This window comes from Ascaphus truei, chromosome 6 (genome assembly GCF_040206685.1).
Source record: "Ascaphus truei isolate aAscTru1 chromosome 6, aAscTru1.hap1, whole genome shotgun sequence".
NCBI classification, from domain to species: Eukaryota; Metazoa; Chordata; class Amphibia; order Anura; family Ascaphidae; genus Ascaphus; species Ascaphus truei.
Window position 1 is genome coordinate 8,706,259 of NC_134488.1, and position 26,431 is coordinate 8,732,689.

At 43.0% G+C, this 26,431-nt stretch overlaps 1 protein-coding gene across 1 annotated transcript in view; it reads right to left on the minus strand.

Moving 5' to 3' along the window:
- The window catches only part of ADAMTS8 (ADAM metallopeptidase with thrombospondin type 1 motif 8), a 59,165-nt gene that overhangs the window by 28,291 nt on the left and 4,443 nt on the right, over positions 1-26,431 (minus strand). Inside the window, exons 2-4 of the mRNA XM_075603363.1 lie at positions 6,365-6,604; positions 5,658-5,790; positions 4,963-5,130 (exon numbers count right to left, since the gene is read on the minus strand). Coding sequence (XP_075459478.1) covers positions 4,963-5,130; positions 5,658-5,790; positions 6,365-6,604 — 541 coding nt within the window. The remainder of the gene's footprint in view (positions 1-4,962; positions 5,131-5,657; positions 5,791-6,364; positions 6,605-26,431) is intronic.

Sequence of the window (26,431 nt, forward strand, 5' to 3'; positions counted from 1 at the left end):
CGCGTGCGCACGCACACACACATACACCCCCTCCCGATCCAATCACCCCACACCCGTGCTTGTAAAATTATGCAGGACACCCTGTGCTCATGCTTGGAGAGTTGGTGAAGTCACCGCTCTCAGGAGCAGCGTGGACGCAGCCTCATTTTGCTAACGCAGCCTAATTTCGCAAGTGCGAGCTGTTGAAATATGTAAGTATTTAGACATATTAGTATTTACATTGTATAACGTTTAATAAAGTTTTTTTTTTATTTTCCATGTGATTTTGATGGCATCAGGCAGGGGGGGCCCGAGAAATTTCATGGATGAAAAGGGGGGCTCGGCATAAAAAGTTTGTTCATCCCTGACTTACTGAGTGCTGTCTCCTTCTTGCCATCTCCATTGCTGGTAACGTATGCTCTATTTTCTTATGGGACTAGCACCAGGCCTTTATATCATTATTACAGGAGTGCCGGCTACAAACTTCACATACATACATACATACATACATACATACATACATACATACATACATACATACATACATACATACATATATATATATATCATATAGTATGTTGTACATTCAGAGACCAGGTTTTTTTGCAGTTCCATTCTCGTACCTACATTTAGATTCACATTTCCTTGTTTCCTGGAACCAGACAGGGATAATGAAACCTCTTTCTACGTTTTGCATGCAGGTGTGCAATTACTAAGTGACAAAACATGATTTTTTCTCAAATTAAATCTTAGCTTTACAAGTACAACAGACTACAGTTGCATTCTAATTATCTGAACGCCGTCTTAGAAAGCTAAACAAGCCATACATGTAATTCTGCAATGCATAGCTTCTTGTTCAAAAAGCTGGAGGGCTTTTGTATCCATTAGGTCAGTGTTTTTTAACCTTTTTTTTGTTAAGGAACCCTATAATTATAATGTGAAATTCTGAGGAACCCCATCCCTCTCTAATAGCGCGTCTGAAATCAGATGCATTGTAAGGAACCCCAACCCTCTCTGATAGCGTGTCTGAGATCAGATGCGTTGTAAGGAACCCCAACCCTCTCTGATAGCGTGTCTGAGATCAGATGCGTTGTAAGGAACCCCAACCCTCTCTAATAGTGTGTCTGAGATCAGATGCATTGTAAGGAACCCCAACCCTCTATAATAGCGTGTCTGAGATCAGATGCATTGTAAGGAACCCCAACCCTCTCTAATAGCGCGTCTGAGATCAGATGCATTGTAAGGAACCCCATCCCTCTCTAATAGCGCGTCTGAAATCAGATGCATTGTAAGGAACCCCAACCCTCTCTGATAGCGTGTCTGAGATCAGATGCATTGTAAGGAACCCCAACTTTCTCAGACATAGTGTATACAAGCTAAAAAAGCAGTCTTAATGAACAAATATAATAATTAATGCTTTGGTACTCAATATACACAATAACCACAATGGACTGAAAGATTAATAATAGACTAAAAATATAACAGTCCAAAGTGTAATCATTATAGCAATGTGAAATGTCACCAAACCGTCTTCGGTGACAAAAGGAGCAATAAAGTCAATGGGATTGAGAAAGAGGTGATTAATACTAATGAAGTGCGAATAGGGAGAAGAGATATCAACCCAAAAAATGTTTCAATTCCCAGTCAGTATTTATACCCCTGGGTGTCAAGGACCCGAGGGTATAAATCCAATACATTTCTTATTGATTGAGGATGGCCTCTCTATTGCCTCCCTCGCATGTTTTGGAATGTGCTCCAATGCACTGAATGTAAACCATTGATCCCTGGGTATATGTGGAAAAGTGTTTGGAGACTGGAAATCTATCATCGTTTTTCTTTATTGATCTAAGATGTTCAGATATACAAATTTTTAAAGGTCGAATAGTTCTACCAATATAGATACTTCCACACGGGCAATTTAACTTATAGATGACATAATTTGTAGCACATGCCATGAAATGGTTAATTTTATATATTTGTCCCGTATGTTTACATTCAATCTTAAGAGAGTGGGACCGCATATTTACAGTAGTTACAGTTACCACACTTGTGGAAACCTTTGGGTAAACTCTGTTTCTGCTGGTATTATGAGATGATGGCCAATTGTTTTCGCTGTTTTATATACACATTTAGGATAGATCTGCATCATAGTTCTCAAGTCTTTATCTTGATGTAAAACCTTCCAATGTTTTTCTATGATAGCTTTTATTTGATTGGCTTGATTACTATAGGTAGTAATACCTAGCGGGACATCTTCATTACTTTTATTATTGTCACCACTAATAGAGTTCCATCTCTTTGGTTTCTTAGAGTTGGTCTTTGCTATTAGTTCTGAGCGGCTTGTCTCTAAGGCTCGCATGTAAGCTGTGTGTATGTCTCACTCAGAGTCGCCTCTATCCCTAAACCTGATGTTCAATACCTCTGTTTGGCGAACGTCTCATCCGTAGAGCATATTCGCCTTAGTCTGAGTTATTGTCCCACAGGTATGCCGCGTAACAGTGGGGTGACCACTGTTAGCTCTTAGCAGAGAATTGCGGGCATTGTAAGGAACTCCAACCCTCCCTAATAGCGCATCTGAGATCAGATGCTTTGTAAATTATTTTGTATTCGGTACAATAACAATTAGGGATGCACGCGGAACCCGTGTTGAAAAACACTCCATTAGATAGATGGTAAAAATAGCCTAAATGTATGTTTGAATAACTGCTCCTATTTAAAACAAAGGGTTATGAAGTGAGGGACAGCAGTTCAATATTAGCCCTAACCCCTAATAAGATGCATGTTCTGACCCGGTCTAGGATATTTGGTTGCGGCCGTTTCGCCGCAACCAAGTGACCGCTGGCATTTAGCCGCAAGTGACCTCGCCGCAGGGACACTCAGCCCCGGGCCGCAGTGCACAAAATTAAGTTCCTAACCTCAGCCCTTAACCTAAAACCCCCTAATCGTAACCACTAACACTAACGCTACCCCCTACCCTAAAAACCTTAACCCCTTACCCTAAGCACTTACCCTAAATGCTAAAACCCCTACCCTATCCATTAAAACCCCTAAAGTTAACCCCCTACTCTAAAACGTACCTCATCATAGTAGTGGCTGGCGGCAGAGGGTTCAGCAGCAGAGTGGCTGCGGTGGAGTGTACCTCTGCGGCCAAATCCCAGCAGGGACTTGGTCAATGCGAGACGGCCGCAACCAAATGTCCAATTTCAGTTTTGACCGGCATCCCTTCTCTGTCCCATTTAAAATTATTAGCAATTTTGGGGTTGCTGTTCCTACCTATTTTATACCCTGTGCACTGCCAGTGCTTTCTAACGAAACTAACAATTTATTTGTGGCACAATCTGCATATAGTATGTTGTGTGCCACATGTGGCTAATGTGGCAGCAAGGAACTGCAGGAGTTTTGGATATCGTAAAATAATTATCTTCTTAGATGCATTTAGCCTGCCTGCTTCCCCAATGTGTTATAATCACAGTGCTTCAGTTTCTCTAGGCTAAAAAAAAAAAAATCCATGCATGCCACAGTGAAAGCTCAGGGGTGTTGTTAAAGATGACACAGGAACAGAGAGTTCTCATCCCTAGAGGCCTTTGCTGCGTCAGCCAGGCAGGGCAGACCTGAGTTCTTTGTACTGATAGCACGTACATCCTGCTTTCAGAGTCTCTGCTAGTAAATGAGCTTGTATGAGAACCACACTGATTATTAAAGCTTACTCAAAAACCTTTAAAACAGGCTCCTACTGCTTTGATGTTGCAGGAAAATGAAAAACTCTGAAGCTGACACTTAAAACCACATTTGATGATTGAATGCAATTATTCCTATCAGGCTCAACGTTATTCCACAGAGCAAATTTACCTTGAGATAAGAATGATGTTTCTTCTCTCACCAGGATTATAATGATTTAGTGAACTACCTGTCCCATTGTAATCACAGATCCTTGAAAGACAGAAGATGACAGAAAGAAGCCGGCCCTCCAGTGGCCTTCGTCAAAAAGCAATTTTAGTGGTGAAAAATAATACAGGGATCAGTACTAGTCTGGACTTTTGTCAAGATGGTCCACACCAGCACCGATTCCTGTATAATATTCCCCCGCTAAAATTGCTTTTTTACTAAGTCCACTGGATGCCGGCTTCTTTCTTTCAAGGATCCGCTGTGCCTCAACTCGTTGGGGCATTCGGAGCATTCGTGGCAGCTTTTGATTGTAATTGTGAGTTATATAGCGCCATTAATGTACATAGCGCTTTACAGTAGTAATACACGTGGTAATCAAATAAATAACAGATAATATAAATAACAGCTCAAGGGAATAAGTGCTTTAGACATAAAAGTAACATTAAAGAAGAGGAGTCCCTGCCCCGAGGAGCTTACAGTCTAATTGGTAGGTAGGGAGAACGTACAGAGACAGTAGGAGGGAGTTCTGGTAAGTGCGTCTGCAGGGGGCCAAGCTTTATGTATCATGTGTTCAGAATATCCACCTTGCTATTGATATGCTTCTTTAAGCAAGTGTGTCTTAAGGTGGGTCTTAAAGGTGGATAGAGAGTGTGCTAGTCGGGTACTGAGGGGAAGGGCATTCCAGAGGTGTGGGGCAGTCAGTGAAAAAGGTTTAAGGCGGGAGAGGGCTTTAGATACAAAGGGGGTAGAAAGAACACATCCTTGAGAAGAACGCAAGAGTCTGGATGGTGCATAACGAGAAATTAGGGCTGAGACGTAAGGAGGGGCAGAAGAGTGTAAAGCTTTAAAAGTGAGGAGAAGAATGGAGTGTGTTCATACTTGTCAAAGCTTTACATTGCAAGATGGGATGAGTAACGAATATGAATTGCCACATTAGTACACAATCCAAAATATTTTCAGTATCCATTCTAAAGTATACAAATGTATAAAAAAAAAACACAGAATCGAGTGTAGTGTTAATAGTGTGAATTGGCATATCCAAGTCATACACTAAATGTATAAAATAAGGTATTAGGGTAAGCTATGAAATACCCTTACCATGGCCGGTGTCAAAGAAGTCAGTAAGGTGCATGGCACTGCAGGGGGACCAGGGTACAGACTTGTTGAGCTGGAGAAAGAGGGGGGCCATCAGGTGGTGCCCGCCTAGCTCTCCAAACAGCTTCTCACAATTCTTGGAGTTGTCGTGTGGGATGCTGAGCACGTGTCCTAAATGAATAGAGGAGACAGGGACATGTAAGAGATTGGGTTAGGGAATGGTAAACCCAGGATGTCATTCCAAACTAGGAGAGGGAGGCTAATACTGCATGATGTGGACAGCAATAACTATGTATTGTGCCATGCCAACACATTGAAGAATAGCTCCAGTGCTCTGCAGGTTTCTACTTTACAGACGTGCTTTCCATTCAATTAATATTAATAGTATATTTATTTTCCATCTTTAATTTGCTTCAATTTATCAATTGGTATACATGCCTACAAAGGTTCTTTCTTCCATTGGAAGCTTATGCTAACAACCTGTGCTGAATTGTATTACGTGGCAGTGGACAACTAAGGTTGAAGTCCATATTCCTGCTCTTTGAAGTCTCAATTTTTATCCCTGTGCTCATGACATCTAAAGAATACTCTTTAGGTCGAGGAGTCGTTGTGGCTCTATCATTCTGCTATGTACGGAATGTACGAATGTAATATTTTAATGTGCGCATAGGTGTGTGAGAAATGCATTGGTATATTACCAAGCTCATGGGCCAGTGTATAGGCAGCCTGGAGTCCATCATCTTCAATCACTGAGCAGCTCTTGCTGGGGTTGCACACAGTACCAATGTCAGCCACACCCAGTGTGTCACAGCTCTCGTGTCCACAGAAATCCTATCACAATAAGGACACAATGTGACAAAACACCAGTACCTCATATCTGAGATCATTTATAAATGTTCTGTGGTGATGCAGATATATCAATGGTAAAATGTGTTTCTTATGTGTGTTGTACTGATTAATTAAGAGCATTAGCATTGAAAGCATCATTTCCTTATGCAAATCGTTCAAGTCTATGGCAAATAGGGGGCATAAAAAAGAAATGTGCAGTAATACTACAATTCACTGAAGAATTTGATAAAGATTGCTGTGATCATTATATACAGTATTTGCCTCGAAAGTTCAGTAGGAGTTTCCATTTCAATGTCAGTTATTTATGACTCTGAGGCAATACAGTTTATCATTTCCAACAAAGTACTAAAAAGACTTGTCTTTAAACACTTTGAGGCAGCAGTTCATTCCATGCAACTTCTATAATGATAGGGACAGTGCTACTTAAGAAATGAGTTGTGTTGCTGTGGATCTGACTAGCCTACACTAGTAGCTGAGCTGTAAAGAGCCAGCTATAGCCGTTATGCCTGGTGTGAGATTTTACCACTCCTCCATAGCACTGTCGATAGACACATACCTGCCGGGTAAGAAGGATGGCTGTGTCATAGTGCTCAGAGTTACGGTCACTGGGCGGGTTGAAGCTCTGCTGCCAGTTGCAGAAGTTCCGTAGTGTCAGACCTCCATTATCCGACACCTCTGGCCCTGCCTCCTCATCTTCCACCACTAGGACTTTCACCACCACCAGACTCACAGAGTTCCTCAGACTTGGGTGCTTGTATATTCGAGCGGCCACAGACATCAGTGTCAGTAGGTGAAGCTGAAATGGAGCAGCCATTCGCATCATGTTTGCTGTTCATCTCATTCTCCCGTTCTAAATATATTTCTTCCATTAATAATTCCACTAAGTAGTTAGTGGCATGTTCATTTAACCCTGTTCATTTAATTTAACCATGTATTCTTATAACTCTGTTCCCAGGGCACACTTGAAAACGACAAGTACATTTCAATGTATTACTTCCTGGTAAAACATGAGCTAAATAAAATGTAGTAAGGTACACACTGCACTATGTTCTCATTTGTCTTTTTCCCTCTTACTCTTTAGGGATTATTCATTCAACTGTGATGGAGCTGATTAAGACACATTTGCATGAAATCTCCCATTGAAGCCAACAGGAGTTTCAGTGCAATAGTGCTCCGATCTTCATTAGTGCAGTTTAATGAATAATGAACGCCCTTTGTCTTTACAGTATATCCCTCTCTCTCTTAATCCCCATGTTTCTCTGTCCCAAAGTGCAATTCTATTTCTCCCAATGCTTGTTCTTGGTTTCTCCACTTAATTGAATGGCTGATATATATTTTTCATGTCCATGTGTTCAGCACCTGCACACATACTAACAATTTGTCTTTTTTTCTCTCTATCACTCTGTACGTTTCTATCTATTTCTCTGTACCTCTCACAATAATTCAATCTTTCGTTACCAGCGAAATGTTGTGATGCAGTCATTTTCTGGTCAAAAATGTTTGAAACCCCACTCAAAATAACCCTTTCTCCTCCTCCCTTATCTTTATTGGGTTCTTTGATAAGAAGGGGGTGGGATAAGCTTACAGGAATGACTTGACTGACAAACACAACCCCTTTTCGGAAGCCCAGAAGAGAAAGAATGCTTGCTTGATTTCTAAAAGAGCCAAAGCAGCTTAATCTTTGCTGGAATCATAGTTATTTGTTTAAGGAAACAAATGAGATTAAGGCCTATGTATAAAGTACTGCTAAATGCAATGTTGTTGTAAAAACTTTGAACGATTTTGATGTGTGTGGCACACGTTGCGAAATTTTTGGATATTGTCATGGCACACACACATGCTAATTATATGCATAACAAAATGGCACACACTTTTGCCACATTTGTTTGCTAGCAATGCATCAAAATAGTCCATAATTTTTTACTTGGCACAGAAGACAAAGGCAAAATCATGCAAACAGTTCCTAATTAGAGATGGGCAAAAATATTTGGCAGATTCTCGATCGTCCGGTTCCTTTGGTCCATGGATTTCCGCGGATTAGTCTCAAAAAGGCTAATCTGCCCTTTCCGGATTTTTGTTCTATCACTGATAATCCACAGGGCGGACTAATAATCTGCGTTCAAATTGTTATTAATCCTCACACAGATTAAATCCGAGGAGGGAGATTGAGAGAGTCTAGGTTTTGAACAATCTAAGGGCTGATTTTTAACAATCCACGGTGCAGATTTTGGATTCAATATGGAATCTGAGTGCGGATTCTTAAAAATCCATCCCGGATTGTATACAATGGCGGATTAGGATTCATCCGTTCGGATTGTTTAATACCCAATCCGTAGACAGATTTCAAATCCGCAGAACAGACTTTGAAGGGAAAGCCTGTGAAATTTCCGGGGGAACGGATTTTGACAGTTCGGCCCATCTCTATTCCTAATGCATTCATATGTATGAACTTGACACACACCATATAAAGAATTAAAAAAAAAAGTGTGCCATGTCTAAGAACACGAATAAGACATACAAACATATGCCGCTAATGATTTTAGGTAAGAAATAGAGTTTTGACGCAATGCACTCTTTTAATACATTTTTTTTAAAACTATTCTTTCTACATAGCTCCTGTTCTTTATAACATGTTTGCTGGCACCTACTAGTGATTGCATCCTTATACAAGGGGTTTAATGGTATACAAGCTTCTCAGTGTATGTTTAATGACTGTAACAGAGAAATATTTGCCTGTCATTTCACTTGTCAGCCCTCTTGCTGACCTGTCCTTATACACATGAGTTACTATGGGTGCTAATCTAAATTCCCATAAAGTGGTGCTACTGCCGGACTCTGTATCATAACAGTGCTACTGTATCACAACGGGCTTCCTTTCAGGAAGGAAGACAGGAAACAAACTTCGATCCTCATGCTAACAGACAGATCAGTGCAAAGATATCTAAAACCCGGATAGCCTTTTGCTGTGTCAGAAATGTAGGGACGATCTGTGTCATTCTAAAGAAACTATGTCTATATTCTGCTGTCAAATCCTCTACTAGCAAAACAATTTGTATCATTATTATTATTGTTTATTTGTAAAGCGGGAGCAAGAGGTATGCAAATAAATGCACAAAGCAGCGCTCTGCCCAGGGAGACAGGTGTACAAAAATAGAAAAATATTTATTGTCTATCACACATGACAAACAAGGAGGTGTGGACCCTCCTACGCGTTTCACACAACACCGTGCTTTATCAAGGAGTACCAATTGTCTTCATATGCTTATTTGTAAAGCGCCAACCTATTCCACAGCACAGTACAAGGAGGGTACAGAGAGATTTTATTTAGATAATAGAAAATTATATAAACACAGTTAACATACCAAATAAGGACAAACAAGCAAAAGCACAGTGAGAGCTTACAATCAGGAGGGTATGTTGAAGCAAAAGGTGTTGTTTGCTGTTAGGTAATAAGGCAGGAGGAAAGGCGGATATCATGGGCAGAACGTATGGGGGGTGTAAAGATATATTTGGAGATGAGGTCTGAGACGTAAGGCGGGGTGGGGGTGCAGCACTGTTGAGAGCTTTGTAAATCAGAGCTAGGGTTTTAAATTTGATTCCAGCAGGAAGCCAGTTTAGGGATTTGCATAGTGGAGCAGCAGAAGTAGAGCAGTGAGTGAAGTAGATAAGTCTGGCAACAGCATTTTAGATGCATTGGTATTGGGACAGATGGACAAGGCGAATGCCAACTAGTAAAAGGTTGCAGTAGTCAAGGAGGGACAAGATGAGTGAGTGAATTAGGATTTTAGTTGCATCATGAGTGAAAAAAGGGTCTGCACAGTTACTATCATGCGGGTTATATAGCACATCTTTAGCTATTTCTATAGGGAATCTACAGGGAATCAGCACGACGTACTATTTCTTTTTTCCTTGTCAGTTCTATATTTCACTCCAAGTCTGGCTCCATTGTATTTTATTAGTTATCCAATAAACGTTTTTTAATTCAGTCATATACCCATACAACCAGGACCAGACTATTTCTTTTGTACTGCATCACATTACTCATTAGGTTACTTTTCACTACAGACTCTGAATGCATCTCAAGGGACTTATCTGTATGTCAGTGTCTATGCTTCATACAGTGTCTTCTTCCCTGTTTGCTATACAGGCATACCCCGCATTAACGTACGCAATGGGACCGGAGCATATATGTAAAGCGAAAATGTACTTAAAGTGAAGCACTACCTTTTCCCACTTATCGATGCATGTACTGTACTGCAATCATCATAACTGATGTAAATAACGCATTTGTAACAGGCTCTATAGTCTCCCCGCTTGTGCACAGCTTCAGTACAGGTAGGGAGCCGGTATTGCTGTTCAGGACGTGCTGACAGGCGCATGCGTGAGCTGCCGTTTGCCTATTGGGCGATATGTACTTACTCGCGAGTGTACTTAAAGTGAGTGTCCTTAAAGCGGGGTATGCCTGTATAGTTATTTGCCCTTTTGCACCGGCCTGTATTCATGACCGGTTGGTCACAATTGCTAGAGCGGGTGCATTCATCTCTTTCATCTCTTGCCTCCCATATAGTAAACCCCGAGCCGAATCTTCAGCAATCGGTTACAGGAGACCGGGTTGATCAGCAAATTAGCTAATCACTTGTTAGTGTGTAGATTGTAATGATGCACATATTGAATTTTTTTTTTTTAAACGACAGTTCGAACTGCAGCTTTAATATGAAATACAGCTACAATGTTCCCAGTTAGAGGTGTTGGCAGGTGCAGAGCAGAAACCGCAGCAAACAACGCGCACCCTTTGGCTGCCCTTCGGCATGCAATTTTTGTAGTACAAGAATGTCAAGAATCAGTCCGTCAGACAAGTTACTTAATTTCTGAAATCCCTAGGTTTTTCTTCTAAGACAATGCACTCTAGGTTTCTATCAAGAGGTGTAAATATTCTGGTAAACTTTGTATATATCCATGAAGTTATCAGTGTTAGATTTATGTGTATATGGCACGCCAATTAAGGTATTGGTCAATCCCAACTTCTCTGTGACAGTGCGCAAATCACCTTGGATTCAACTGACAGGGATTGTTATTGTGCCGGAAGAGCCTTCAATGTACTGTATTGTTAATTAGGCCATTTGTCTATCTGTGCCTCAGATTATCCTCCTAAAGAGTCAATCCCTCCTGTGACCAAAGTGAACTGATTCCAGTGACCTGTTTAAAGGGTCTCATCCGGGTAATTGATGTCTTTATTTTACTCAAATCTGACAAGTATATATATATATATTTTTTTTTTAAATTAGGGGACTTGGGACGGATTTAAATTCCTCTGGCTGCGCCCTTTTGTGAGATCTCACTGTGTGATTAGCAAGTGCTTATACAGCCAGAGTCGCCCGTCACCATTTCACCTTAACCTCATTCCTTCTATGATAAGGACAGGGTGGGATACAGGTAAAGAAAACACTTGATTGACAAACACTTCCCAATTCAGAGGCCCCTAAGAAATTCAACTGTCCGACTATGTGGGATTGCACCTTTAATGGGACAAGAATACAATTTTCCTTTCACTCTGTCTAATGCGAACGAGAGCACCAAAGATGTGCTGCTGGGGTTCCTCCCTAGAAGTGGCTGCATGAAATCCTCTAAAATATAACTGCTAAACTGTTTGGAATGCAGAAGCGCTATATAAACACAAGAGATCATTATCATCATGTTATTATTAGCTTATGTTACTTGTTAAAGCTGGATACAGTAAAAGGTTACTTAGAGCACTTTAAACATGGGGCCAGTGTATCCTCTATATCATAACGAACCTACACAAAAATGCTCCAAACCTTCCTACTCCTTATGTTTTTATCTGCACACATACTGCTGGATCTACATTTAGGTGTCTGAAATACTAGTTACATTTTTCTATGCCACTGATAAATGTAGAGCATTTCGGACAACTGTCTGACAGATACACTTGGCACAATATCTGTTCGGCTTTTACAAGCTGTCATCACCCCACATATCAATGGAATGACTATTATAACTATACTCTTTAGGCGTCTCTATCATACTATGGTTAAACTACTACTTGTGAATGAGCCAAGTAAATGCCCTATGGTTCACATTCAAAAGTTCAATTCATGGTGCTCTATTAGAAATGGTGCTGTAACTCTTCAACAATCCTTTGCGTTCTCACTAAATTGATGGAAAAAATATATAGAGAAAGCAATGAAGTTTGAGTTCTGTAACGCGAAACGCGCAGAGGGTTCCAGCTGTTCGAACGTAGGGCGTTGTGAGATCACACGCAGGACAGAGCGTCGTTTCCACTCCCCTCCCTAGCAGTGCATCAATTGTATCTAGTGACTGCCTGGTCACATGATCTCCCACCGAACTTTGCATCTTTGGTCCTGTTCTGCTTCACTGACATTGTGAACCCCCTGAGCCGAATCTTCGCAGATTGATCGGCAAATTAGCTAATTACTTATCATTGTGTGGATTGTATTGATGCACATATTAAAGGGAAAACGATCAAATAAAAAAAACTGCAGCTTGGACTGCTGCTTTAAGCCCTGCTGTAGCAGATAGAACTGCAATATATTATAGGACAAGGTTGCTTGTCCAAAGGGGTTATAAAGCACATGTTGTAATGTAATAATGTAAATGTGCTGCCAAAGCAGCAAAGAATAAAGCAGCACATAAAAAGGTACATGCAGAAAAGAATAACTGTATGAATGCCAAAAAAATGTCTGAAATCAGTTCCTAAGGGAACTTTCACCAGGGTTTCAGTGAGGCCTTCCTTAAATCCCCCATGTCTGTTTTTGCATTATGTTTTGAGGTAATGTAGTTATTTTTGCATCTACCATTGGTGTGCTGTTTTATTATTTGCAGCCTCAGCAGGAAAATTACATTATTGTAATACATCTTATTGAAAATGTGCACATCTGGCTCCTTACTCTCTGTGTTAGCATTGCTGCTTACTTTAAAAGAAAACCGTTTTTGCAATATAAAGCAATCCTTTTCATGAATTCCAACTGCCTCAAGCACTTTTTGGCAAAGAACGGTGTAACAGGGACTTATCACTGTTTGAGGGAAACAGCCTCTAAATCCAGCAGTGTGCTGGTTAATTGCACACAGGCAATCAACCAGACTACACCTGGCTGATTAGGACTTTTAGAAAAAGCCTGATCTGAGAAACAGGAAAGAGATTCCTTAGTTCACTAGTGAGCTGACATAAGGAAAAGGAGTGAAGATCATCGGGAAGCGCAAAACCATGTAAAACAGAAGAAATTTTCTGATGGTGCAATATTGTGGTAATATTGTGAATAAATATTCAAGGTGCAGTGTGCTAGGTACTCACAAGTGTATGGTGAGTGATGTTCCCATAAAGGTATCTTTTCAGGGACAGCCCATCTGACCAGATTGTGGGTAGGTCTGAATGAATTTATAAGTGCTGAAGACCTTAGGTAAATAACATAGAAACGGACATAGTACAGTCTGCACTATGTCCGTTTCTATGTTATTTACCTAAGGTCTTCAGCACTTATAAATTCATTCAGACCTACCCACAATCTGGTCAGATGGGCTGTCCCTGAAAAGATACCTTTATGGGAACATCACTCACCATACACTTGTGAGTACCTAGCACACTGCACCTTGAATATTTATTCACAATATTACCACAATATTGCACCATCAGAAAATTTCTTCTGTTTTACATGGTTTTGCGCTTCCCGATGATCTTCACCCCTATATGTCCACGGGATCGAGAGAACGACCCCCCACTGGGTTAAGCAGCATCCATATACGTTTGTATTAGTATCATTTTATTATCAATTTGTACACTTGTTTATATATAGATATAATGTGTGAGCGCCACTTTTGATATATTTTCTTCTCACATAAGGAAAAGGAGGGCTATGTTCTGAGAACAAGACAAAAGGGGATCACACCTCAAGCAGAAACTTACCCGGACACCACTGACCTGAAGGAACACCTGCGTTAAGGTCAGGAAGAAAAATGCACCCGATACCACCAAAATGGAGGATAAGATGTGGCGTTCCTGTAATGAACTCTACCCCACGGAAGAGTGGCCCTCCCGGTCCTATTAGGATAAGGATGAAGGTATCTCTTATGGGGATCCTGTAAGGAATCAGGGAACACGTCCCCTGCGACGCGTTCCCTCCTTACCTGCTGCATCTCAGTCCCCCGCTCTGTTTACAGAGCGCACATGCAGCTCTTCTACCTGTACCACAGAGCTTGGCTTCACCCCCCAGTCATGTCGCGCGTCTCACGCACGCGGCATGCACATGTGACATTGTGCACCGCTCCCCAGCTGCAAGTATACACATCTGTCTCCTGTGCCAATCTCTGCCTCGAAAGAGTTTGCAAAACCTCTCTCTAAACTCTATAACCGTAAAGGGTTTAGGTCGCGTGCTGCCAGGGATAAACCCATGGACAAAAGGGATATGTGTGTAAGAGACACACGAAAAGATCCCCACTAGGGCGCACCGCAGACCTGAGTGGTATTAAATCCTGGTCTATGAATGCGCTAAACATACAACACATAAACTTTATTAGTAATTAAAATAATTCTTAAAAACCTAAAGCTACTGATATTGCTAAGATGTCTTGCCTCTCAGTAAACCGACAGGTATACCTTCTAGTATGCCACTAATCACTGATCCTCCTCATGAAAGATCCCTTTGGATGAGGTATTAATATACCTTTATAGTACCATATTGTGCAGAGAGGGAAATCAGTTGTTGGCTAGGTATACATGAGTATGTAGATAGATAGTAATGAGTGATAGGAAGTTAGTCCCTAAAGTGTAGGTATAGAGATGCACCTTGTCTAGGGAGTGGGAGTCTAGGGAATATTCTTGGCATGTGTAATGTAAAGTAGTGCTAGTGTTTATACAGCCGGGCCACTTCGACACACACGTGGGTAAGTATGTACATCAAGAATCACGTTATATCTATCACACTCTAAGTTTGGCCGAGATCACGTGTTAGTAATGCCCGCGGGTCCGCAGCATTAGTACACAAATCGATACTGTTATGTAGACGTAGTGAGTATCTTCCTGTAGGTATATTTTGCTAATATATTCCAGAGATGTTTGGGCACTGGTTAATGCCAGCGTATAGCCGTCGCCGTCCGTTACAGCTATGCAGCTTAACCCTCAGTTGGGGATCGCACGCCAAGTGTAAGCTATATATACATCAATGATCGTTTTATTGCATATGCTGGGACACACAGTCTACATAACAGTATCGATTTGTGTACTAATGCTGCGGATTCGCGGGCATTACTAACACGTGATCTCGGCCAAACTTTTGTGCACAGATAGGCGCACGATCAAATATAGGATTTGATAATACAAACCATAGATCACACAGTGTGACCCATCATCACAGCATAGACACAAACACATACTGTGTGTCTGAGCTGCAGTAGTCATACCACAAGAGCACAAAACATGAGATGTGTCTCTATCTGGCATTATTACAGGATTAAAACTTTCAACAACATTATTACATAGTGGCACCACTGTGAGTGATAACATACTTTTCAGGCCACAATACGTACCTGCTTAATGTATCACACAGTGGTATACATCTGGGAGCAGCATTCGTGGAAACTTTTGAGCATTTACATCTGGGATAGCAGTCGATACTATCATTACATAGAGTGTGATAGATATAACGTGATTCCTGATGTACATACTTACCCACGTGTGTGTCGAAGTGGCCCGGCTGTATAAACACTAGCAGTACTTTACATTACACATGCCAAGAATATTCCCTAGACTCCCACTCCCTAGACAAGGTGCATCTCTATACCTAGGTTTTTAAGAATTATTTTAATTACTAATAAAGTTTATATGTTGTATATTTAGCGCATTCATAGACCAGGATTTAATACCACTCAGGTCTGCGGTGCGCCCTAGTGGGGATCTTTTCGTGTGTCTCTTACACACATATCCCTTTTGTCCAATCTCTGCCTCTGCAGAGGCCGCACCTCTGCTCCGCCTCAATCCCAGTCATGCATCTCTCCTATTTAAATCCTGCTCTTCCACTTCCTCATTGCTGAGCATAACCTGTGTAGTCTTGTGTTCCTGCGTTCTGTTTTGCCTTGTGCCTTGCTGATTTATCTCCAGTTGCTTTCACGTGTACCGACCCAGCTTCACTATTGGACCCTCCCTGGATAACAACCCCGGCTTGCGTCTGACTACCCGCACCTTTCCATCCCTGTCCACGGCTTTTGGACACACTACTACTCTCCCGGCTCCAACCCCAGACCACGGCACAACAGACATTGACCATTCTACTGGCTCCACACCTGGACCCCGGCAAGTATCTGGACTAACCCAATCTCTCCAGCCCAGACCTGGCTACGCTGGCTATCCACCCCCCAGGCGTGCCTCTGCTGCTGTGCGTGAGCAGTTTTGTACTTTCCCACCTCAGTACCGGGGGTCCCGCCTTGTTCGTGGTGAGCGCAAGCGTTACAGATCCCAAAACAAGATGCACCCACAAAACACCCCTAGGATGAAGGTGCCTAAACTCGGTATGCACCGAATAAACAGGTCTCTATGAGCCCGAAAATTCCTGCCAGCTAATGCAATTGCAAGAAAAGCAGGGTGGATGCTGTGAAACTGCTGAAGTTTCAAACCTAGAAGGAGGAGACCCCAGTACCCCTGATGGAACGGAGTCGTTCAAAGCAAAAAGGAGGAAAAAGAGGTTCTCCATATACCAAGACAGACCATGCAAAGAAAAGAACACAAACAAACAAAAATCATAGCGCAACACTGTAGGGTAAGCAGTACTGCACTAATACACACAAACAGTTAAGAATCCTAGCGACTATTAAAATAATTATTTATTAAAAAGAACTATGCCAAGACCGACAATGGCAAATACAAGGAACCGCAGGTCATCCGGAGCACAAAAATTGGAGCCCTACTTACATACAGCAAGGTTTAAACTCGCATGGTAGGAACAAGTCCTAGGTAGAGATGATCTCCCTGGCGGGTGATGCCTCTGCTCCACTGCGGCTCAGACACCAGTCAGTCCTTACGATGGTAACCGGAACAGCTCCGGCCGTGGGGGCTGGTGTGCGGGGTCCACAGCTCTGCACCGCGTGTAGACACACGCCTCACTTCCTCCTACGGAGCAACAGGAAGTCTCTGCGCGCCCGCGCGCGATAGTGCCCGTTGCCTTAAAGGAACAGCTGGCAGGCTGAAGGGAAAGTTGGGCTCCAAGGCCAAATGTCCTTAAACGTCCAAAGTCAGTCAAATAGTGGCTGTGCCACTAGCCCTACGCGTTTCGTAGATGTCACTATTTTTTCTGCACACTGAAACAGTGGATTCACTGTTGTCTGTGCTCCTTCAAGGGAGCTCCTTTCCCTTGAAGGAGCACAGACAACAGTGAATCCACTGTTTCAGTGTGCAGAAAAAATAGTGACATCTACGAAACGCGTAGGGCTAGTGGCACAGCCACTATTTGACTGACTTTGGACGTTTAAGGACATTTGGCCTTGGAGCCCAACTTTCCCTTCAGCCTGCCAGCTGTTCCTTTAAGGCAACGGGCACTATCGCGCGCGGGCGCGCAGAGACTTCCTGTTGCTCCGTAGGAGGAAGTGAGGCGTGTGTCTACACGCGGTGCAGAGCTGTGGACCCCGCACACCAGCCCCCACGGCCGGAGCTGTTCCGGTTACCATCGTAAGGACTGACTGGTGTCTGAGCCGCAGTGGAGCAGAGGCATCACCCGCCAGGGAGATCATCTCTACCTAGGACTTGTTCCTACCATGCGAGTTTAAACCTTGCTGTATGTAAGTAGGGCTCCAATTTTTGTGCTCCGGATGACCTGCGGTTCCTTGTATTTGCCATTGTCGGTCTTGGCATAGTTCTTTTTAATAAATAATTATTTTAATAGTCGCTAGGATTCTTAACTGTTTGTGTGTATTAGTGCAGTACTGCTTACCCTACAGTGTTGCGCTATGATTTTTGTTTGTTTGTGTTCTTTTCTTTGCATGGTCTGTCGAGCAAGTGTGCGGATCCCTTGAGGAGTACAGGACATTCCACTGACTATTTGGCGCCAGGTTTTTCTTTATTTTGGTTTATTCTGTTAGTACTGGCAGTATCACCGGGCAGCCATCCTTTATTATAAGTTTTTTAATATCACACTGTGTATTACACTTTAGCGCTAGTTCACATTTTTTTCTTCTCCATATACCAAGGAAGGATCAGTGGATCCACGGATGAAAAGGGGGGCTGATATGCCCTGAGCCTAGAGGAAATGGAGAATTCGTCCCGCGGATGACCGAATATCCAGAGGGCGCAAGGCAGAAGTCGTGTAGCAGAAAGAAGTGTCTGTCTGGTGCTGACAGTAAGAAACCCTCAAACTATAACAGGGAAGTGGAGCCAGAACCAATTAGTGGTGATCCCTTGACCAGCCCTGAAGATGCCCTGAAAAATACCAGGCAGGACTCTGATATCCTCTGTAAACGATTGAAACAGGAGATAGAAGCTAATCCCAAGCTACAGAGTGATCTGTTATTAATCACCTTTGACTGTGGGACAGTGATGAACATGGAGCGTCGCTTATGTAGTGACTTAGAGGACCGGATGCTTGATCTGAAGACAGCGAACACTATTATTTCCACCATGGTCAAGAAACAGACCCGTTCGGACTAAGTTATTGCTGACTTGCAGCAGAAACAGGAGGAGGTTAAAAAAAGGCCCTCAGTCTCAGTGCAGAGCTTGGAGGCTCTCGAAAGAAGGTTGATCGTCTCAGTACAGAGCTTGAAGTCTCTCGAACAGAGATTCACAGTCTCCATGCCGGGCTGGAAGTCTCCCAGAAAGAGTTTCACAGCCTAGGTACCGAGCGGCCGATCTTCCAGAAAGAAGTCCATACACTCATGTTAGAGCTGGATGTTTGTCACCAGGAGGTCAACAGTATCCGGGCAGAGGTGGACATATCGCAGTATGAGGTTCATACTCTCCGCATAGAAATGGATGCCTTACACGAAGAGGTCAGCAGTTGTCGCACAGAACTGGAAGTCTCTAAAATGGAACTACACAGTGTTGCTGAGGAGCTGGACATCTCTCAAAAAGATGTCCACAGGCTTAATATGGATATTAAAGTCTCTCAGAAAGAGCTTCAGACCCTCAACCTAGAGATAGAAGTCCCACGCCATGAGGCAGGGAGTATAAACTCAGAAGGAGGACTTCAAGGAGGCCCTGAAAATTATAGAGACTATAAAAAGAGAAAATACCAGCCTGAAAGAGGTAAATTCTGATTTGACTGACCACGTCAGTGAAATGAATAGCAAGCTCCATGAGCTTGAAAAAAGGAATAGACTGTTGGAAGATGAAAATTTTGAAGCATTGGAATAACGCACACAAGCAGAGCACATATTGCAGAACCAACTGCAAGGTCTGCGTACGCACCTCCAGAAGGCCGAGGAGAAGCAGTAAACTCTGCAGGAAGAAAATCTGCAGGCTGCTAAAGAAGTAGAAGTGCTGCAGGAATGGCTGATTACCCAGTGTCCCCCCGCAGAGCAGCATGAGGAACAGAAGGCTACCCTGAACAACAACAGAGCTTTGCTGGAGGCCAAGCTTAGAGGCCAGGTAACTCGGTACAAGATGGAGCACAAGAAGGTCCAGAAACTGAGGAAAGCAGCTGCGAACCTAGTGAAGAAATTCACAGTGCTCCACAATATAATGAAGGATAAATGGAAGTATGCTCAGAGAAAGCACAGTGAAGAGATAAATACACTGAGAGGTAATTGCAGGATGCACTCAAGAAACAGGGATCACTCGCTTATGATTTGAACTTGCAGCAAAGCCTAGAAGTGGAAGAGCTAAAGCTGGCAGCTAAACACACATCCCAGCAACTTGCAGCTCTGAAGACGCAGATTGCTGAGCTCAAGATACAGCACGCAAAAAAGGAAGATAGTGAAGAGGTGTCCTTTCATCAAGGGGCCAGCCTGACACTGCGCTATGAGGCCTAGATGGCCAATGCCCGCAAATTGGTGGTCCTCCTCAAGCGACTGAGGAGTGCTGATTTGAAGCACCTTCTGGAGGAGACACTAATAACCTGGAGAAAGGGCTCCAATCCCAGCGGGACTGAGGGTTCTCGTTCGCCATCCACTCTCATTCAAACCGCAGAGATATCTCGAGTGGAAGAATGGGCTTTGGCTGTGGTAAGCCCGAGCATCCCACAAACAGGGGAGGTGTGTAACAGGGACTTATCACTGGTTGAGGGAAACTGCCACTAAATCCAGCAGTGTGCTGGTTAATTTCACACAGGCAATCAACCAGACTTGGCTTAGAGTGTTCTTTATATAAAGATATATCCTGAACAATAATACATTAGCAACTATTGTATGATTTAGGTCTTTCTCAAAATTGTTCTCACTTTTGGTCATTTTTAGCAACAAGGATATATGTTCCTAAATATTGTGCGATTCAGTTCCTTTCTCATACTATACCTGTGTATGTTACAATTGTGCGATTTAGGTCTTTCTCAAACTATTGTTATCTATGCTATCTTCAAGAATAAGGTTAAACTATATAGAATGCATAGATTTGTTGATTATATACTTTGATCTAAGTATCTTTTCTTATGATACTATTAATCACCATCTAAATGACAAGTTGATTTAGTTCAGTCCTTAATATACTCATGTGCTTTAAAGTTTTTTATTTTAAAATATAAGTCTATTATGTGTATATGATAGTATAGATTTATATATATAAGTAACAAGAGTTATACAATATCTATGACAATTAAGTACCTCCATGTTTGTTTTTAAATTTTATTTATATCTCAATGCACATTTTTTATATGTATAGTTCTTGCACATATATAATTTGTTTTTTGATTGGCAGACCCTTATTTTTTATTCCTCTCTGGTTCACTTATATTTATGTGAACTATATTGTCAATTATATTCAATTATATTGTCTATTTATGTATATATTTTTCTTTAAGTTAAGTTTTTTGTGCTTTTTATCACGATAATCATACAGTATGTGTTCCGGCATTGTTTGTGTTTACTGGTTGCCTTGGTTACCTCCACCGCTGCGCCACCGGGGGTGTTCCGTGATCGCGTATCGTGAGAATACAGCCAGATGACGCATGTGGGCGGAGTATCAGGCAGCAGTCACTACATATGCCGGCGCTTTCCAGGAGGATATACTCTTTGACAAAGTGCCTTACGGCACGAAACGCATCAGAGTTCTTCTCCTCGAGATACCTTGTCATGGAACAGAAATACCCATTTCTGCCTTCTCTGTTTCACCCCCCCCCCTTTCCTTGGCAGTTCTGCCTGCTAGCTGTATTTGAATGTTACTTTCCTTGCAGTTTCACTCCCAGTGCAGATGGAATGGATACATTATGTTGCCCTTTTTCCTTCCAGTCTGTCACACCCCTGGTTGCCCTGGCAACATCTCCAGTCCTCCAAGTTAATGGGCTTTCCCATTCCCCCCTGTCCCTGCTGACAATTAGTTTGGCCTGACCCCTATCCCTGTGTCACAAGCAGTACCCACTGTCTTTTACTTCCTGACACCGGCAGAGTGAGTACATTCATGTTACACCCCTATGGCAAGGCCAATTCTTTTCACCTGCCCTTAACTACAAAGCATCCACAGAGATACACTTTTCCAACACAAACATCTTATCCACAAGTGCCTGTTTTTATTGCTGGTTTCCTAAATAAAGTGAAGAAAATATACAGGACTTGTTGTGCTTTGGAAAGAGTGCTGATTTGAAGCTAGCTGGGTTCATTCATACTCTAGACATGACCCTGGATCCAGAATATACCTGCTGTTTTTTGTATGTTTTGAAGATTCCAATAAAACATTTTTTAGTGACCCGGCAGCATCAGCTTATTTTTGGCGCTTCCACGAACGCAGTGCATGGCGATTTTCTCCTGGATGGGAGAACTCCTTCCAATCAACCAGACTCCACCTGGCTTATTAGGACTTTTAGAAAAAGCCTGATCTGAGAAACAGGAAAGAGATTCCTTAGCTCACAAGGGAGCTGACATAAGGAAAAGGAGGGCTGTGTTCTGAGAGCAAGACACAAGGGGACCAGACCTCTATGCCTGGACCCATAAGCAGACACCTACCCGGACACCACTGACCTGAAGGGCCACCTGCGTTAAGGTACAGCTGAGACTTTGGGGTGATAAGTGGGTAAGGGGCTTTCCCCCCCCCTTGCCTTGCAGGTAGGGACTGGGGAAGTAAGTTAGCTCTTACACAGGGATAAGGTGTATATTGTTTTATGTATATTTTTGGTTGCGGTATGGTTTAAAGGAACTGGCAATAAAGCCTTATTTTTAATTTCACCTTAAAATTTTTCTCCATTGCATACCTCTGCACACATCTCTTTCAAACGGTCATCCAAAACTTATTATTTGGATGAGTTTTCCTTCCCAAAATTAATTGCAACTGGTGGCTTGCAACTCCAACTACACCAATAGATAGATAATTATTATGTAGTAAACTAGAATCCTCTGTTGGTTCGTTGTGCGTGTAATAGAGTAGCAATTAGAGCAACACGCGATTTTAATGTGGTACATTTGTGGGGGCACACATTTTCCCCCTATCTCAGTAACAACTGATCCATAGGACTTGGTTATCGCACCTGATTGGTACTCCCATTCTAATAAAAGGGCATTAACGATGGGTCGGTTGTGCAAACTCATACTTGTGCTTGATCAATCTGCCCCTTAGTGAGAGATATTAATTATGAATCTCTCCCCATCAATGTCTCAAAATATGTTTTTTGCCTGTTTTGCTCCATATGCATCAGCTTGCTTAGGAAATGGTTAGAAGATAAATGATGGTAGACCAGTGTATACTGCAATAGGATGTATGAGTTCTGCATTGTGGTCTCATGCTTGTTTCTATTTTCTTAATATCAAACTACTCTGCCAAGTGTGAGTTCACGTAAACTTATCTGACTAATGATCTGAATCAATTGTAATGTCTTCATTAACAGATTAGGAGTCATGGAAGAGCAAGCAACACAAATAATATTGTCTCCACACGTTTCTCCACAGTAGATTTATACATAGCCCCATACGCATGAAGGTATTTGAAAATACTCTATAATACGATAGAAAGTGTGACACTTAATTTTGAGGACACAAACACCCCCTTCTCAAACAGAGAATATTACTTTAATATTCCTATTGCAAATAATGATCTATAGTTCTCTATAATAAATGTGTCTGTACAGAATGTTTTGCAGCTATTTACAGCAGTGATAGAGTTAATTGCCAGGATAGAAGCCAGAAATGAAGTATTGACCCACTGTGCCACCCACTGGCTGTGCTATTGCATTTCCCACAGAGCTGCAATAGGAAGAGGGAGGGCGGGCGGGCCAGTACGAAATAATGAAACCTTCTGGGGCGGTCTGACGGTTTTCTCTGGGAACTGCCTGACTCTGAAACTATAGTCGCACAGGTAGGGGGTGGGAGGGCACAAAGGATGTTGGAGCAGTTCACTGGATTCTTTGTTAAGGGATTAAACAACACTTTTGGGAGCCAATTTTGCAAAGTGATCTGCAATGACAAATCTCTTTTGAGAAGCCACATGGGACTATAATGGTAATAACACACTTTGTGCATTTTTTGTTACCTATAGGTAGTCTAAAACATAGGGGTCACAAAATTGAGGACTGGCTTCCAAATAGAGTATTCTTTATAGATAGCCAGACTCCTTTAGTATAAACAGGGTACAACAAATATAGGAAGGGTGGAATCAGATGTGCACACCCCCTTACTATACAAATATAACATAGAAACGTGTTGGTAGTGTTTCCTACGGGTCAATTAGTTGAGAAGAAACAGATCTAAAAGCAGAACTACTTACTTAGACAAAATACATTATCACCTGCTTCCGATACACCATAAACAGTCTGCAGTACATCCTACAATGTCTGTATTCCACTGATATACTTTAGATACAAGTTTCACAACTGTTTCACTACTATATTTAGGTAAGGAGTATCTCCATTAAGACATATTGTCTAAACTAAAAAGCATCGGTCCATCAGAAATATTTGCACAGCAAACTCTCTTTACCTTCAAATCCTGTTTAACCCATTCTGTACTGGATTATCCTGCAAATGCTCTGAACAGTTACATGCTCCTCCTTCTTGGCCTTCGTAACTTTACAGTTACTTTCTATGTTACCTAAAAGTGCTGATTCTTGTCAGAAGTAGAGGGTCCAGCAACACATTTCTATCTTAACAGGCTGTTTCATCTAACACTTCCAAAAAACATCAATGTAAAGCATCAGTCCTGTGCTGAGTCACGTTACCTTTTAGAAAACAGAAATATAATTTGCCTTTTAGATAATATAACTTAAAGAAGCCCCAATATACAGATCTGAGCACAGTATGTTTCAGATGTGGAAAAAAGGTTTAAAAGATAAACTGCTTTTCCAAACCAGCTGTCTCTAGAACATACGTCACTACATTCTCTGCACACTTGTCCTCTAACCTCTGTTACCTGAGTGCTTTAGTCTGTTGCCATATTAATATGGAAAGATGCACACAGATAACACTACATAGTAACATTTGTAATGTTAAGATTATGTTAACTCTTTGCCGGTCTCAAGGCAAAGGAGGTAAACCACACTCGGATATAGAGTATGTACTGTTTATAGAAGGGAAAAAAAAGGAAGTATAGTTTCCCTCCTGGCTGCCATCTGAGAAACATCAGCAACCGCAAAATATCTGGTCCAACCACATCAAATAAAAGAACATAACCTTCTGTAACCCGGAGGGAATTACAGACACTAATGTTTTTCCTTCTGGAAGGGCTGCAGTCATGTGTTACAGGTGCCTCTGACAGCGAAATAGGGGTTTCTTTGATTCCATAAGCGTATATGGGCTGAAGGAGTGGCTCAGTGGGTAAAGGCACTGACTCTAAGAACAAGGTGTCCTGGTCTCGGCTCCCTGCGACCCTGGGCAAGTCACCTCATCTCCTGGTGCCTCGGGCACCAAAAACACTGTAAGCTCATCTGAGCAGGGACTGTGTCTGTAAAAAAAATCCCGTATACTGTAATTGTGAAGTGCTTTGAGTCCCACTGGGAGAAAAAGGTATTATTATACTGCATTATATATTTATCTTAATATTTCACAAAGGTCAAATAAATCTCATGAACAAGTTTGCTGCCTAAAGCTTTGGTCCCGCTGCGTCCGGCGACGCGCGCGGCCGCGTGCGCGATCCTCACCAGCAGGGGTATCCTTATTGACCCGGTCCCAGTCCCCCCTCGCTGCACGGCTCACAACGCGCTGTGACGCGTCAGCCGCCAGGGGATGCAAGAAAATTGTGATCCCGAGCGGTGACGCGTCACGTGGTGCGCTGATGAGCCTGGCGGGGGCGGGAGCAGGAGCTGTCAGAGAGCGTGTGTGTGTGTGTGTGTGTATATATCAGCGTGTGTGAGGAGGGCATTTGTGGGGGAAGAGGGAGGGAGCGGGAGCTGCTTAGCTTCCAGCAGCCCGCAGCAGCTCCCTCCTGCAGCCCTGGAGGGAGGGGGGGAGTAGCGGGTCCCTCCGCTCAAACCACGCCCCCCTCTGCTCAAACCACGCCCCCCTCCGCTCAAACCACGGCCGCCGCTCCCGCTCCCTACAGACTGCAGATAGCGGTCTGTGCCTCTCAGCACGCTGCCTGCATGCAGTGCGGGCGCGCTGACTGAGGGAGCGGGGCCGTAGCCTAAGGCCCCGCTCCCTCAGTCAGCGCACCCGCACTGCAGACAGGCTGCACGCTGAGAGGCAATTGACCGCCACCTGCAGTCTGTAGGGAGCGAGAGATACAAATTTTCTGCCTCTCCAGCTGGACGCATCACCGCTCCCTCCTCCCTCCTCCCAAGCCGGCCAAAAGTTAAGAAAAAACCCAAGGCACACACACACACAGCTTCCCTCCCGCAGCTCCTCCCCTCACACACACACAGGCACTCACACACACACAGCTTCCCTCCCGCAGCTCCTCCCCTCACACACACACAGGCACTCACACACACACAGCTTCCCTCCCGCAGCTCCTTCCCTGCTCCCCTCCACTCACACACACACAGGCACTCACACACACAGGCAAATACACACGGGGGGGGGTGAATCGGAGCAAGGGGGGAAATCGGAACGGGGGGGGGATCGGAGCAGAGGGGGAACTCGGAACGGAGGGTGATCGGAGCAGAGGGGGAACTCGGATTGTCTCCCTTGCGTGTCACGTGACGCGACACTCGCCGAAACCACAAGCTCCTTGTAGCTCCGGCTGGCTGACGTGTCGCAGCACGCAGTCAGTCACGTCGGAAGGAGCCAGCGAGGACCTCCAGAATGGAGGCAAGCAGCTGGTGGCCCGCGGCCGCATCGCCGGCCGCAGCAGGACCAAAGCCTAAGGGACCAGGAACTCTACCCCCCAAGTAGCAAAGAGCTTTTAGATGCATCCTTGCTTCACCAACGCAGCAGATTACTTGACCATTTTCAACAATTTAGTATACGAATAGCATAGCGTTATATGCAGTAAATGCTGATTTTATTTGGGTGGAACGTAATATAAAATGAATGCTTCAGCAATTCCATGTAATAGCACTGAGTGATCGTCTTGGATATTTCACAATAATTGATCATTTTTT